Raw genomic sequence first — 15,949 nt, 5'->3', positions numbered from 1 at the left:
GTGGGGAAAAAGTTATGCTAGTGAAGGGGAAGTTGTATGTGTGGTACACGGATGATAAAAGAAGTGAAGAGCGGTATACACGATTGACATGAAGTATAAATATGAGAGTTACTTGTGTTCTTGGCTGTAAGTAGCCAGTGGAGGAGGTTTAACGCAGCTTCTGGAGCTGGTTTTTCATCGTCATTATTGGTGTTTTTCAGGTTAACTTAAACGGTCTATTTCTCTGAGGGCATGAATAAGCGCAGGCAGGGCTTTTTTTTTCAAATGCCACAGGGTAGCTCAGTGTCAGAGCGAAGGGGACTGTTCATGATATGACCTATCGTCTGGTTGTTATAGATAGCGCTGGTATCGTGCCGAATGCTTCAGTGAGCTCCTCTGAATTTAATGATAGAGCGCCACGCTCAGCAGCTGTATGTATTTTTCACAAAATCCCAGGGTAAGATACTACTTTTTCTATTATCTCGCTCTAAGCTCGTCAATTTTGGTCGGTATATCCTCACAGCTCAAGCAAAAACAATTATTTAACAACTCTGCCAGATCACAATTTCTTAATTATTACATGAGCAATAAAAGAGATGAAAGCAGCTCGAGTAGCTGTTGTTTACTACATAAACTGAGCGTTTTTTTTCACTATACGCGTTACATTCTTCTTTCTTTGCTACAGTACGTACAAGTTTAATTGACTGAACACTTTTGCTATGGAAATCTCCCTGAGTAACTTTCGAGACGCCAAATTCTAGCCGAAAAACGTATATTACGTATAAGTCTAGACGCTGTTCTCGAGCAGAAGCCGATTTTGTAAAAGGAAATGTTTTCAATATCATGCTGGGCCAGCAGTAAAACTTTCGGTGACATTAAAACCGACTTTCATGCCAAGTAATTTAGTCCGCACGTCGGATATACATAGCCAAAATGCCTCGTCATCTAATGTGTGGCGCGCAGAATGGGATGAACGAGATTTTCACTGTCCCTATCTACTATCTAGCGAAACCACAGTCAAGGGAACGGGCTTGGCTGAAGCAGCGGGGAAAGAAGACCCTGTTGAGCTTAACTCTAGAATGACATTGTAAAAAGACATAGAGGGTGTAGAATATGTGGGAGATATGCAAGTGATACAAGGTTCAGATGTAAGCGAAGGTTACTGCGCACTGTCATACTCCTGGTGCTACTCTGGTGATATTACTGTCGACAAAACCACTGGGAAAATCAATAGAGTCAGCCATAGCAAACACAGTATATTTTGGCAGATACAGATAGTAAGGTAAAACCCTAGAGGTCGAAAACGATTCCGCCGCCGAGCCAAACCATTGGAGGTGTTATCCAGCATCGACCAAGTCAACCATAGAAGAGAAGCAACGAGAATTACAGCAAGTGCATTCCAGCTCACTGCAACGCATATTGTACTGGTGCGTTGATGTTGGACCTTCAAAGCACGCTAGAAAAAAATGAAAATTACCTACTACTAGACTCCATACACATGCGGCTCCTCTGGTGTTTGGGTCAACATGGATGAGGCGGATGAGGCTTGTATATGTCAAAAGATATTGGTTGTCGGTCACAATGTACAAGTGCTTTCTCCAAACCTGACACAGTTAAATGTCAACATCATCCGTTTATCATGTAAAAATACGCTTATACGCCAAGGAACACGACCGGATCTTTTAAAATTACCAACATTTTTCCCGATACCATGATTAGATTACTCGCTTTTACAGTCTGGTTTTTTCGAGAACATTTTCTCGAAATTACAATATCATTGATCGATCCACGCATGTTAAATGTGGCTTGATGGCAACCGATCCTGGACTCGAAGGTAGTTCATGATCATTATGACAAAGTGAGTTGTCATTTAGCCCTGGAAGCGCTTCCGACAAGGATAAAGGATACCGTCCTTGTTGGATATTGGCAGTCTCAACGCATATCCTGTTATATTCATATGAATACCTGTACGACAAGAAGCCCATTTCTGGCTATCCTCAATGAGAACTTCAAACTGCTGTCAATACTCGTTCCATTTGAAAAGGATGACGGAAACGATCCACGGGAGGCAGCTACGACAATGTCGTTTTACTTGACCGAACAAACCAGTTTCTCTACTCGTCTTATGTTACTTTCGGGGATACCTTTTGAAACCCACGAAGATTGTAAACATAAGACTATAGTATATCCTTTCTTTAGGAGATATAGTAACATTTTAAAGGCTAGTAGCGCAATTCACATAGAGAACTTACCCAGACAGCCTTTTCTGTGATTGTATTGAACAAACTTTCATTATTCAATAAAAGATGCCCCGCAAAGTTAGTATTTCACTACTGCTGCGAACATGCATAACTACAGATTTGACTGTATTATTACGTGAGCTAACCACTTTAACGAAGAAGCAAAAAAGGTTCCGCAAACAACAGAGGAGGAAGACCTGCAATTTCAGCCGACGATATCAATATACACAAATGGGCTACATATTTCGCTCATGATTTGTTACTGCTGCTGGTCCCGCAAACCAAAACTCAATAAGTTCGTTTATCTACTACAGTTGTATTCATCTTTGCTGGAGCATTTCTACCGCGTCCTCTCTTCTGCTTCAATACAGCAATAGCTATTCGTAAGATACTCATGTGCCAACAATAATCTGGTATGACGAAAAAGATGCCAATTTTAGCTTCATACAGTTCAATCGCCTCCCCTGTGAAATCAAAAAAATCGCCCTTATACACCTTCTCTTTCAACCCACCAGACACACACGTACGCGTACACACACTTTTTTTATTGCAATTGAAAGAATCTCGCAACCAACAGTAGCAACAGCAATAACAACAACAAACATACCTCACTTATTCCCACCACAACCGTCCGTCAGCATGACAGATAGAAATGGTGCAAATGGCGCGATTGCTATTACTGACTATTGGAAGTCGACCATTTTTTCTTGCGAGACTGCATTGAGCCTGCTTTCACAATTTGAACATAAAGGCTATTACCTGGTGGACGATGTCATGCGCCCGCTACGACAACTTGTTGGCCGTGGTAGAAATTATGAAGCCATGAAAGCTTATAAACCACCGCAAGCATCGATGACATCCGACGCGTCACCGCGATCCGACAATATAATTGGTATTAGTAGTAGCAGTAGCAACAATGCTACTACAAATGGTGTCGTCCAGCAACAACTACACCAACAACCACAACAATTTATGCGCCCACCTGGAAAGACAATCACATATCGTAAAACTGTCCAGTTGAACTTTAATCCACGCACAAACTGGGACATTGAGGACAAGCATACCATCCACGTACGTTGTGGTTCCGACAACAACGCAACTGTCACTTGCAAGGCCATTACTACGGTGGAGCAATTAGACAAAGCCATGCCTACTATCCGTGGAGCCTCGTGTTTGGCGCTTGACTGCGAGTTTCTGGGCATGAAAAAGGCGTTACCAGAACTCCAAGTCTTGCAAATTGCCGTATCAACTACACTAGGCTATGCTATCATGGTAAACCACATTGGAGGGGAAGCAACATACCAACGTCTTGGCCCCATCTTGGAAGAAGCTGAAGAAGGCAAATCAGATCGCGTTTTGATGGGCTGGGCATTCCGAGCCGATGCACAAGCCATCGAAGCTGCATTCAAGAGAATCAAGCTTGCCCATGTTCTCGACTTGCAGGCCAAGATGAAAGCCGCTGCGGTTGAACAACTCAGTCTGAGCAACGCCATGGCCCGCTATTGTCCCGATTGGTTTGCCTCTGAGGAATTCTCCAAAGCCAAACAGTTGGGTGACACGTTCCAATTCTTGGGTCCGGATTGTGTCTGGCTCAACAACCCTTTGCCTCCCGAGGCTTTGGTTTACGCCGTCTTTGATGTCGTGAGTTTAGTCGAATTGCATGAAAAGACGAAAGGATGGCCAAGTGGGCGCGACCATTACTGGCCCCATACGGTGATTTTGACGTCCGGACGCAAGGCATTGGAAAAATGGTATCGTCAACGTTTCATGGCGCAACAGGAAGATCCCAATCCGGACGGTGATCATATTTCGCTGGTCGAAACACCTGCTACCGTTCCCCCCGCTGCTCAACGTTCTCCACAACAGCAGTCAAGAAAAAAGGCTGGCAAGGCGAGAATGTCTTCTTTACATAATCAACAACAACCAACAGAAAACAAGACACATCTCGATTGGGACGACGAGAATCCGCAATATGCTGCGGATATGGAAGAAGCGATCCGACGATCCATGAAGGAGCTTGTACACGAACAGCAAAGACCAACCGAGGAGCGTGTGATTGGTACGTTGGATGAAGCCAGCGGTTCACACAGTTCTTTCCATAGCGAAACCATCGACTATGACAACATGCCAGTCGAACACAGTGCGGGTGCCAGTAGTGCTGCTCAAATCAATGATCAACAAAGCTACTTTACTGAAGAAGTAGATGAGGATCCAGTATTTGAGGCTCCAAGCGACGAACTGCACTTTGCTGCTGATATCTATGACGATACCCCCAGGAAGACGGACATTGGACAGCTGGGTGGATGGGGCGCAGATGATGTAGAAGAAACCGATTGGACGAGCGGCAAGCAACAACAGTCGCAGAAACAACAACAACAACCGCAACCGCAATCGAGTCGCACATACCAGAATGCCATCAGTCAAGCATACAGCAAGCATGCACAGGGCGAATTTGATTGGAGTATGCGACCGGAGGATGTGTCATGGAATCAGCTGGCCAAGAGCTCACTGAGTGGATGGGATAAGAACCAAGATACTGTGGCGGATTGGGAAGAAATTGAGCGTCGAAATGCGGAGCGTCAAGAAACAACAAGTACATCTTCACCGCAAGAACAACAACAACAGAAGACAGCACGGTTCCATACGGTATCACATCATCAGCTTGGCAGCTGGGCGCGTGAAGATGCTGAGGATGGCTGGGATAAGCAAGAAGAACAACCCCAATCTATGTCGATGCCTATGCACAACTTTCCCAAGATCAAGCTCAAGAACAAACAGCGTGGTCCACGCGTGGTGAACCCTGATATAAGTGGCTGTTCTGACGAAAGCGACAGTGACTATTCGGGTGATTCATCCTCTGAATCCTCTGCTGACAGTAACCCCAACGCCAGCAATTACAACAATGCCCCAGGTGTCCAAGTCGAAGATACATATCAGGACGACTTGTTCTTGGAAGACAACGACTGTGTCCACGTGCATCTCATCAGTCAAGTTGCTCAACTGAGCGCTTTGGATATTGATATCGACAAGATTGTGCAAGACAAGCAAGGACCCGTAATGGCCTTTATCACTCCCTTGTTACGCCAAGTCATCCGCCGGGACGATTCCCTCGAGGTCATTATGAAGGGCATTCAAATCTATATCTTGGATACCAAGGAATCGTACACTATCCTCACCGACCGGGTGTTGAATCGCCACAACGAAATTTCTCAGTCTGTGCTTGGCCGTATCTTGACCGCAGAAGATCCAGGTGTTGTGACGCGCGTGGTATGGGGCATGCCCGTGGTCCATGAACAGTTCCAGCAACGTCTCGGATTCACATTGGGATCGGTGATAGACCTTGCTTGGGCGTATAGCGACGTTCACGGTGGTGCGGATGCACAAGTCACATTCGGCAAAGCATTGGATATCGGGTTGCGAAACTCAAAGAATCGCGACATATATAACGAACTGACCCAGAAATACTATGCGAAAAAGAAGTTCTCGGCGTCACCGTGGGATCAGGAAAGGCTGCAGAGCGATGTCTTGTTCTATAGTGCGATCCAGGGCTTCTTGCTTCGGGATCTGTATCACCACATGTTGACAACCATGGCGACGTCGGCCGATTTGCAACAGTATGTTTGGCCACCGCCATTGCATAAACAGATTGACCACTCGATACAACCTTAAAAGCTTAACCCCCACCACCATCCCCGCCAATAGCTTTTTTAACCTCCTCCACGCAACCAACGCATTACGAAACCCGTAGCTTTTTCGCTTGACATTATCTTCTGCTCTTTTGTAAATACATCATGGCTTCTTGTTGCACGATGCACACGACTTAACATGTTGCGGGTGTGGTGCAGTGGCATGTTTGGGACCATTTTCTCGGGAAACGAAAAACGTGGAAGGGTTCCCATAGTTGTGGAGCATCATTGTTGATTTGCTTGTGTTACATCCAATCTAAAAGTGCCTTTCTTTTCTTTGCGCTTAGGTTGTACACTCCTTTTTTTTTGCGTTTCTTCTTTTTAACTTTCTTTGTTCTCTCTCTTTTCCCTTCCCTTTCTCTCTTTCTTTCGTCACATCCACCTCAGCCATCCTCCTCCTCCTCCTATCCCTTCTTCGTCTTCCATTCCACATATCCTCCACTCTTTTTTGCTTTTCTAACTAAACTCTCGATGGGTGGCTGCCTTTCATCATGCCCAGATGACGACGGCCGGTCTCTGCACAGTAGCAACCACCCTCGCTCGTTGCTATCTCGACAACAACAACACCATCACCATGACGATAAAGATGGAGCTGTACGAAACATCGAAGGGCGGATCTACCACGACGAACCGGGCAGTCGATACATGCTTCCACGCGACGAGCAAGAATCAGATCGTCTTCACGAACAGCACTTTGTAACGAAAGAATTGCTTGGATGGTATGGAAGCATCCTAGGCTTGCTACAGCTTCTTGTTCTTATGGTTACACAACATAGAGATCCTATTCTCGAAAATAAGAAAAACTTCCCAACAACAACATCAACAACAGATTCAGTAACCTTTTTTGCATAACAATCATAAAATCATAGCAACTTGATGGCCGAAGCATTCCAGCATCTCAACTTTCAACGCGGAGGGCTGGCCATTCTTGACGTGTGCTGCGGGCCAGCCACTTGGTTATGCGAAACGAGCTTAGAATACAACAACTCCCAGTTTACTGGCGTCGACATGTCCGACGTCTGGCCAAAGGATATTCGACCCGTCAACCTACAGTTTCGTCGAGCAAACATCCTGCAGGGCATCCCATATCCTGACCAATCCTTTGGTGAGTTCCTCTCTCCTCTTTAAACGATCGACACTATATGGAATCAATTACTGTTACCATCATTAAGTGACTTGAACTTCTTGTAACTAAACGTGTGGTTATGTGTATACATCTCAGACTTTATACAAATACGGTAAGACTCTACTTTCATTCGAATTTGATGATGTTGCACACGATTTTGTGTCCGTAAGACGAGAAAGAAAAACCTTCTTTTTTAATATCTGAACTCTTTAACGCCCCCCCCCCCTCCTCTCTCTCCGCTTTTATATTAACAGATTTGTGGTGCTGGCGTTCACTTCAGACGAATGGCGAAAAGTTTTGAATGAGCTCCTACGAATATTAAAGCCCGGTGGATGCTTACAATGTATTGATCTAGACATGCGAGTAAGTAGATAATTACAGTGCAATTGAAACGCTCCAGGAGGAGGGAGTCAAAAGAAGAAACGCACATCAGACCCAAAGTACTGGGAAATGCGGCTGTTTAAAGAGAGAGAGCTGTATATTGGAATACGTTTTGGCTATATAATTACTAAAAATATAATAGGTGACGCTTCAAGACGCGTCGCAATCACGACAACTTATTGAAAACTGTAAGATCGCTCTCCTCCCCCACCTCCCTTCTTCTAGGCTTATCATGTATATATACAAGACTCACACTCACAGCTTGGTATTTACAACAACAACAAATAACAATAGTCGAACAATTTTATGCAATGCAAGGACTGGATGTAGCAGCTGGCGCCAAACTCGACATGCGACTTTCCGACCTTGATCTCCGGATAGTACAAAGCGAATACCGCGAAGTGCCGCTGGGTTGGGGCGGACCTATCGGGACAGCTTCCCTCAATCTGTTTATGGGAAAGATCAATGGACTAGCGCCCTGGTATAAACGTGCTGTCGACATGTCAGACGACGCGTTTCGACAACTCCAAGACGACACGCGGGCACTCCTTGTACGGTCAAAAGCTTACATGGGCTTGCATGCATTTTTGGCCCTTAAAGCATTGGAATAATAACAATAATAATTTAATGAATAATAATGTTTCGTCCCTACATGCATGCATGTACCAGAGACCACAGAAAAAAAAAGACTTCCAAGACTCTTGGCCATGTGTATTTACGGGTGTTAGACAGTTTTATTATTACTATTATCATTATTTTTCTTTGTTTTCTATGATTATGCACGTGCTGTTGTTAAGTGAGTGAGTGTGTGTGTATATGATGGAATTGTCGGTGAATCTTTCTTATTAAAAAAAATGGGGATGAATGTGGAAGGGGTACTATCATTGAGTGTCGTTTGACTGTTTTAGTTACTTGCCGCTGCTTTGTGCTTTCATGAAGACGACATGCCGACATCCAGGTCCGCTTCTTCTTCTTCTTCTAAGGACTTGTACGTGTACACTTTGACGAAGCCGTCTATTTGATATATATTAGTGAGCTGCTTGGGTTCTTACAAGAAACAACATCATCACTGGAAAGAAAGACAATATATTACCGTCACCACTAGAGAATATCAACGGACGGTAAGGATGGAAGATCACATCACGGACTTCGAGATCTAGCAAACCCAGAAACAGAGATTCAAATCAGTTACGTTTCTTCCCATATTTCTTTTGTGCGATGGTCTTCTTTTTTACCTTCATGCTCCTTTAGAATCGCCGCCAGTTGACCCGAGAGTATGTTAAATACAAAGATTTGACCATAAATTGTTGGTGCAAGGATATATCGTCCATTGGATGTGATTTTCACTAGCCATGAATTAGCGTGGTAACTAAATTTAGAAGAAAACTAAGAGTCAGTTTTCTCAATCTATGTCTACCCTATAAATACGATATTCAGGAGCGATGACGGTGATGGGTAGTAGTGATACATTACTCTTCATGCTTGAACTTCTTTACACTTTCAAGCTTGAATTTGCCAGCGGGTTCTGTTGGATATACCAATTTGTGTAATGTACAAGTGTTTGGTATAGATGCTAGAGTAAACCAGGTTGGTTAGTTTAATGAGATGTATGATATTATTTTAAGAATTTCACTTACACACGCCGTCATCAACATCACACATTTCAGCACCACGACTAATAAAATAGCTGTAGGGTGCTGCTGGATCTTCATCCATCTTGTCCACATTGATATCTTCTTCTTTCTTTACTCCTTCTGCTTCCCCGCTTGGTGTACCAGCAGCACCCTCGTCCAACCAAGTGATGAATTTGCCACAATCACAATACGACGAATACATGTCCTCGAACGTTTGTAATAGCTGAGCCTCTTCAAAATCATACAGTCGCAAATGTTCGTCACATGCTGCCATGAAATATTTGTTGCCGGTGTTGGGTAAAAATGAGACGGTGAATGCCATGCATGTCACACCGTCCTCCATTGTCGTCGACTCTATCAGTGTTCTGTTTTTTTTTAAAGTAGAGGATGAGTGGGAGGAGGGTTTAACAGCTATCTTGAAATCATAACAACCCCTTCAAAAGACACTCACGTCCAGTCATCGGCCACATGCCACTTGATAATGTATCCATCCTGACTTGTTGAAATGTAATAATTGCCCTTGTCAAACGTCACCGATTTGATACACAGGATTTCTTCACTATGTCCTTCAAGCTTGGCCAAAACCTTGTTCTCTGCAATGCTGAAAATCTAAAACATACACCATCGTTAAGTGATATACAATTTTTGATAAGATACACACAAACCCCCCCTCTCTCTCTCTCTCAATAATGTTATTAACCTTGATAGGACATGGCAAAATATGATTATCTTCATCCTGCGAAGACCATCGATGTCGATCCTTGAGTTTGCCACCGGTGACCAGTAGCTCCTGGCTCGTAGGCGAAGCAAACTTGCCACAATAAAACTCATCGATATTCGGTTCTTCGACATCCCGCAACTTGCGCACCAGCTTGAAATCATTTTCAACGTCCCAGATCTTGACCGCACCAATGTTGGAAAAGGTCGCTAAAAGTGTGCCGTCGGCTGATAGGGTCATTGAAGTAATGGCTGCTTGATCGCTAATGTTGCAAGGAACAGATTCGAGCGAGGCGTTGTCGTTGATTGTGTTAATCATGCTGTAGCCAGTGTCGGCATGGAATTGCCAATAGGTGTCTGGGTAGGCATGAGTTAATTGTTTGCATCGTTCTGGATCGTAGCCTGCTGGTTTTTTCTTTTTCGGCTTTTCTTGTTTTTGCAAAGACGCCGGTGGTGGTATAAGGACTTGTTTGCCTTTACGTGTTGATTTACGTTTAGTGGTGGTGGTGTTGCCTTCGTCGTTGTCGTCGTTATCATTAGCTGTTGTTGTTGACGATTTACGCGTACTGCGACGCGTCGTTGTACTAGTACTAGTACCATTAGCCGCAGTTTTGGCTTTTCGTTTACTTGTCGTTTTCTTGGGTTGTTTGAGCGTGATCTCTGCTTCGCTCAATAGATCATCAGTGTCGATTTCGTCCATGTCTTTGTATTCGTCGGCAACAGGTGGAGTAGCTTCAGTAGTTATGGTAGCTTTGGTGGGTGAAGGGGCATCACCGTCAATCACAATGTCTTGTTCACTGTGTTCAGACATTTTTTTTTGTCGGGTGTGGGTTGTTGGAGAAAGAGAGGGTCAAAGTGTAAAGAAGAAGAAAAAAAACCTCCCCGCGCGACTGACTGAGCTTCTTGTAATTTTTTGAATTTGACGCGTTTTCTTTTCACGCCCGACGAAACGCGTTGATGGCTTCAGTTTCATCAAGACAAGCCATGACATAGCAAAAGAGTACTGCGCCGCATTCTTTTGATAGGGTGTATCCGCATACGAGCACATCCATGTCTGCAATGCTATTACTTTTAGATAGGACAAGCCTGAGTAAGTATGATCAGGTACCACACACTATTCTTGTAATCGAAAAGGTGCTCCCCCCTGAGAAAATATACACCATAAAACCCAGCGGTTTCAGGATTCCCTTCCCGCTTTCTTCGGGTCGAGTGAAGGTTCCTTTGTCCCTCCTTTCTCATACATATTTTTATATATACCACATAGACGAAAAGGGTGAAATAACAAAACACACCCTTTATTCCTTTCTTTTTTTTTGCTTTTATTCTCGAAATACACAACGACGTCGACGACGAACGGTTCCTGCCTCCCCATCATCTCGATATTTAGATCGTTTTCTTTTAAAACGCTCCCACCATACTCGACCTACTTTTAATCTTTATTTTCTGGAGAGCCTTCATGGCAACCTTGGCATCCTTTTTTGGATGGCGGAAACCGTCAAAGAAGGAACTCCAGAACACAGTTAATGTCCAATGGCGCATCATTGATGGCAGTAACACGAGACAACAAGCTGTGAAAACATTTGAGGTCACATTAAAAAACCCAACTTTGGACCAAGCGGTGCTGAAGGATTTGAAGTTCAAGTGTAAAACAGTGACAGGTGTGCCTGTGGCTGCCATGAAACTGTCTGTCTCTGGTGGTAATGTATCAAACTCTGAGTGGGCGAGTAGTATTGGTAGTAGTGGTATTGGTTTACATGTATGAGAAACTCAATCACTAAAATGGCGTGTGTTGACTTGTTTTCAGCCAATTTGAAAGACGATACGGCTACGCTATATAGCTGCGGGATACGAGCTGGCTCAACCGTGGTTCTTACTGGCGAAAAAGTGGATGTAAGAAGTGACGACGAAGATGATGTCAAAAGGATCTGTGTGGCTATAGAGGCGGAATAGTGGATATAATGGATAGCAACGGTCCCTTACAGAAAGAACCAAGACAGAGAATTTATACTTATATTATGGGATATACTATCACCAATCATTTCTATAGAAACAAGCAGTAGAACAGCAAACGGCATCGGGTAACCCAGAAGAATATGGGCTGATTGTACGTATCGGCAAGGTTGTAGACCCAATCAAGGCAACAATGGAACAAGATATAGACAACTTTCGATCCTTTGTCCACGAACAACAACAACAAAGTACATCCGCGGCTGTTGACGAGACAACCAAAAAGACAATGCAGGACAAGGGCATCTATTTATCTGAAAAGCTGATGCAGGCGTTGATTACGTTGGATGGAGTAGAGTGTCCACCCGGATTTGATACGGCTCGACAAAAGCGAAGAGAAGGGGTTCGGTTATTGCAAAAGCGGTTGGAACAAGTGGATGAAGTACGGGCCATTGTAAAGACTTTGTGTAGTAGTAGCTAATAACACTTTTAATCATTATCATTGCACATACGCAAAATAGAGAAAAAAGCACAAATACCATTTTGAATTTTTATTGTTTTGTTTTATTTTCTTTCCCCCTTTTTATAAAAAGAAGTAATATATGCCACGACGACTGACAACAACGATTGCGTGTTCCTTGCTATGCCTTCGACGAGGCTATAGTACAGCAACCGTAGCAGCAGCGACTAGAACAGCTGCGGAAACAGTCATACCGACCTTGCGCAATTACCAACACGAATGCATTGAATCATGTTTAAATCAATTAAAGCAAGGGCATCGTAAGCAAATTGTGTCACTACCCGTAGGTAAAAAGATCGACGACGTACTCCATTTGACTTCTTTTGTCCTAATAATTAAGTACAGAAACTGACCTCATTGTTTTAGGAAGTGGCAAGACGGTAATGACGGAATTGTGAAAAAAAAAAGGGAGGGGAGAAGAGCATAGTTTGACAACTAAAGGGGCCACGCGTACGTGTGTGTATGTAGGTTGTCATGTCCAACCTGATTGCCAAGATACCCGATCCGGCGCCACTGGCACGCAAGACATTGATTCTTGCCCATCGTACAGAGCTATTAGACCAGGCACAAGCACAGATCCAACGCTACAATCCATCTTGGGTAAAGATATCCCACATAAATCATGCAAATAGAGAGAGAGCAAGAGAAAGAAAGCTTGAAATTGATAATAAAAGGGTTTGGACACTACGATGTTTAGAGAGTGGTAGTGGATCAAGGCAACCGAAAACCCGACATTGACGCTGCCGATGTTGTAGTCGCATCCGTCCAAACACTAGGCCGTTCGGCCGCCACCACTCGACTCGAACGCTACGACCCGCAACAATTTAAAACGATCATGATCGACGAAGTCCACCACGCAGCAGCCAACACGTACACCAACATTCTGGACTACTTTGACACATTTGCAGCTGACAACCACATATTTGTATGGGGCTGTTCCGCCACAGTGCGACGGCACGACGGCATTGCACTCGAAGGGATTTTCGACAAGATCGTCTATCACATGGACCTATTACACATGATCGAGGCTGGATGGCTATGTCCCATCAAGGTGACCACCGTCGAAACCCAGGTGGATCTTTCCAAGGTCCATACACGTTATGATGATTTTATGCAGAGTCAGCTGGCGCGTGCGGTCAATGTGGAGCAGCGTAACAAGACGATTTATCAGAGTTGGACCAAGTTTGCGGCCACGACAGAACGCAGGTCAACGTTGGTGTTTGCGGTCGATATGGCACATACCATCGCGTTGTGTAACCTGTTTCGAAGCCATGGGGTCGATGCAGACTATGTGACGAGTAAAACACCAACGCTGACCCGGTATGAGACGTTACAACGGTTCCGTAATGGTGAATTTCCAGTATTGGTCAACTGTGGTAAACGTCTATTTTATTTCTTCCTTGTTGTGCAGTTTACGTCAAAGCTTTCTTTATAACGAAACGACGGATGATCGACCCGCTCCCCCCCCCCCAGGTATCTTGACAGAAGGCACAGACATTCCCAGGATCGACTGTATCCTAATGGCACGACCCACCAAGTCAAACGTCCTGTTTCAGCAAATGTTTGGACGGGGCATGCGACTCTATCCAGAAAAACAGGACTGCTTGGTCATTGACTTTGTGGATAATTTTAGCAAGGCTGGTTCTGAAGGGCTGGTCACGTTTCCCACGTTGATGGGGCTCGACCACAATCAGGTAGTGCGGGGTAAGTCTGTTTTATTTAATTCTGATGACAAAATACAAACTTTTCAGAGTAGTACTATTTGTATATTATTATTTATTATTACTATTATTGCTTTATTGTTGTCTGTGTTTCCTGGTCTATGCTATATTTATATATGTGTGTGTGTGTGTGTGTGTTTTAGACGAAAACGTGCTCGATATGGAACGCCGAGCCGTCGCACAGGCCAATCAACAACACGTGGGAGAAGAAGATGCTACTGCCGCCAATGCTGATGACGAAGAAGAAGAAGATGATGATGATCAACATCATCAAGGTAGAATTTTGCCTAATATTTCTAAAAAAAAGAACAGTGTAACTGATATAACAAAACCATTTACTATTACACAAAGATATCCGTGTCAAGATCACTGAGTATGACGACCTGAACGAATTCATGTTGGAATCATCTGTATCGCCTGAACTCCATGCCGTCACTCCAAACAGCTGGGTGACTGTGGGCCAAAACAAATGTGCGTTGAGCATATTGTCTTTTGGCACTGTAAGACTAGAACAGTCGGACAAAGATGGGCTCTGGCGAGGCACATTGACGCGTGAAACAAGAAACGCTCGTGCTAGTAGTGATAGTAGTAATGATACTACTACGACTCGTAACAGTAGTGGAAAACAAAAGCCTGTTTTCCGGCGACGCCAAAAATTACCGCTGACAGCCGACACTCGAGCCACGGCGATCCGCGCAGCCGATACTTGGCTCAATCAAAACATTTCGCAACAACAGCAATTTATGGTGAGACGAACCGCAGCTTACCGTCGCCATCCAGCCACGGACGCACAAATAAAAATGCTGAAACGCCAACACGTGGAACCAAAGCAAAGCTTGACAAAAGGCCAAGCCATGGATTTGATTACTCGAATGGTTATGGGCCAGCGCAAGATATGGCAGAAGGAACGCGACAAGTTGGTGGAATATAAAAAACAGCAAGCGAAAAAGCAAGAACGTGCTGTCTTACTAAGAAGTGCTGCGAGTAGTAGTACATAATGTGTTTTCGTTTTAATTAAGCAAGACTTGTTCTCTCGTGTGTATGTCGTCGGTAGCAAAAACTGTTTTGCCGAAATCTTTGTATTATAGTAATGAAGAAAAAAAAAAGCAATTTTTGGGTTCTCGTAATGGTGAATAGCAGAAAAGAACAGTGGGAGGACATAAAAGAAAAAGCAGAGAAAGTATAATTTACAAAACATATAACGCGGGGTGGTGATTTTTGTACATAAAAAGGCTGGGAAGGTTGTAAGTGGTAGAATGGATGTTACAATAGATGGTGGGTGATGTTCTTCAAGGAGGAGGGTCGTGTGGTATGAAGGGTAAACCCCCGCGCTTTTCTTTAGAGAAGAGTGACAATATAAACCAACAACGTGGAGTGTTGAATCCAGGTCGAGATGGGTAAATTGTCGCATGCATGACTAACGAATTGCCCGACACAGCGCCGGGCGGCAATACATTTTTTGGACAAGTAATGCTGCTGCTGCAATTGTTGCTGATTCATAAACGAGAATATCAACAGGGTAATGTAGAACATGAGGCGGATAAGATTGGATTTGGATAAGGAGATGCGGGGTGGATGGATAACTAAGGGTTTATTCGTGTTGTTGTTGTTGTTGTTGGTGGTGGTGGTGGGTATCAGACTGTTCATGTTGTCCATGCTGTTTATGCTGATGGCGCCGTAGTGGATGCTATCTGTCAAGCGTCGTGCTGCAGCTGCTACTGCAGACGAATTGGATATAGCACGTAGCAAAGATGCATAGTTGAATATATGACTACCAAGACTTTTGTGTTGTTCCTGGTGTTGTTGTTCTCCTTGGTGGTAGTAATGGTGGTGATGATGCTCTTGATGATAATGATGATGTACGATATGCGGTGATGATGCTTGTTGATGATGAGAAGGAGAATACATGCCAAGAGAGTCTTGGTGACTGGTCGTGTCAGCACATACCGCTGCTAATTCTTGTATTGCTTGGGTAAGGCGCGACTGACTGTCAAAAAA

At 44.1% G+C, this 15,949-nt stretch overlaps 7 protein-coding genes across 7 annotated transcripts; 6 read left to right on the top strand and 1 right to left on the bottom strand.

Annotated features, from left to right (window-relative positions):
• Positions 1–869: 869 nt before the first annotated feature.
• On the top strand, positions 870–1,694 carry BDB00DRAFT_877453 (uncharacterized protein; the record flags this gene model as incomplete). Its single annotated transcript, XM_053127617.1, has 3 exons — positions 870–1,066; positions 1,274–1,400; positions 1,467–1,694. The coding sequence occupies 3 exons, from the start codon at positions 870–872 to the stop codon at positions 1,692–1,694; spliced, it is 552 nt and encodes a 183-aa protein (XP_052974654.1).
• A 1,164-nt stretch (positions 1,695–2,858) lies between these two features.
• Positions 2,859–5,888, top strand: BDB00DRAFT_877452 (uncharacterized protein; the record flags this gene model as incomplete). The annotated part of the gene is made up of 1 exon (XM_053127616.1): positions 2,859–5,888. The coding sequence occupies one exon, from the start codon at positions 2,859–2,861 to the stop codon at positions 5,886–5,888; it is 3,030 nt and encodes a 1,009-aa protein (XP_052974653.1).
• A 713-nt stretch (positions 5,889–6,601) lies between these two features.
• BDB00DRAFT_848235 (S-adenosyl-L-methionine-dependent methyltransferase) lies at positions 6,602–8,142 on the top strand. Its single transcript, XM_053125296.1, has 5 exons — positions 6,602–7,010; positions 7,128–7,143; positions 7,286–7,394; positions 7,555–7,600; positions 7,707–8,142. Exons 1-5 carry the CDS (start codon positions 6,782–6,784, stop codon positions 8,021–8,023), a joined length of 717 nt encoding a protein of 238 aa, XP_052974652.1. The 5' UTR covers positions 6,602–6,781; the 3' UTR covers positions 8,024–8,142.
• Positions 8,131–10,619, bottom strand: BDB00DRAFT_932757 (WD40-repeat-containing domain protein). The gene is made up of 7 exons (XM_053129097.1): positions 9,747–10,619; positions 9,498–9,655; positions 9,050–9,411; positions 8,886–8,985; positions 8,648–8,781; positions 8,506–8,568; positions 8,131–8,426 (listed from the first exon to the last, which is right to left on the bottom strand). The coding sequence occupies exons 1-7, from the start codon at positions 10,572–10,574 to the stop codon at positions 8,344–8,346; spliced, it is 1,728 nt and encodes a 575-aa protein (XP_052974651.1). The 5' UTR covers positions 10,575–10,619; the 3' UTR covers positions 8,131–8,343.
• An 819-nt stretch (positions 10,620–11,438) lies between these two features.
• BDB00DRAFT_884866 (uncharacterized protein) lies at positions 11,439–12,191 on the top strand (the record flags this gene model as incomplete). Its single annotated transcript, XM_053128361.1, has 3 exons — positions 11,439–11,460; positions 11,568–11,677; positions 11,811–12,191. 3 exons carry the CDS (start codon positions 11,439–11,441, stop codon positions 12,189–12,191), a joined length of 513 nt encoding a protein of 170 aa, XP_052974650.1.
• Positions 12,192–12,288: 97 nt separating this feature from the next.
• Positions 12,289–12,910, top strand: BDB00DRAFT_848229 (uncharacterized protein). The gene is made up of 2 exons (XM_053125295.1): positions 12,289–12,517; positions 12,597–12,910. Exons 1-2 carry the CDS (start codon positions 12,313–12,315, stop codon positions 12,626–12,628), a joined length of 237 nt encoding a protein of 78 aa, XP_052974649.1. The 5' UTR covers positions 12,289–12,312; the 3' UTR covers positions 12,629–12,910.
• On the top strand, positions 12,289–15,043 carry BDB00DRAFT_848227 (P-loop containing nucleoside triphosphate hydrolase protein). Its single transcript, XM_053125294.1, has 6 exons — positions 12,289–12,517; positions 12,597–12,830; positions 12,928–13,606; positions 13,704–13,934; positions 14,095–14,226; positions 14,303–15,043. Exons 2-6 carry the CDS (start codon positions 12,705–12,707, stop codon positions 14,947–14,949), a joined length of 1,815 nt encoding a protein of 604 aa, XP_052974648.1. The 5' UTR covers positions 12,289–12,517; positions 12,597–12,704; the 3' UTR covers positions 14,950–15,043.
• The last annotated feature ends 906 nt before the right edge of the window (positions 15,044–15,949 follow it).

The sequence above is a fragment of the Zychaea mexicana genome, assembly GCF_025766255.1.
Source record: "Zychaea mexicana strain RSA 1403 chromosome Unknown BDB00scaffold_109, whole genome shotgun sequence".
Classification (NCBI taxonomy): Eukaryota; Fungi; Mucoromycota; class Mucoromycetes; order Mucorales; family Lichtheimiaceae; genus Zychaea; species Zychaea mexicana.
The sequence above is the reverse complement of the archived record's forward strand: the minus strand, read 5'-3'. Positions and strand labels throughout refer to the sequence as shown.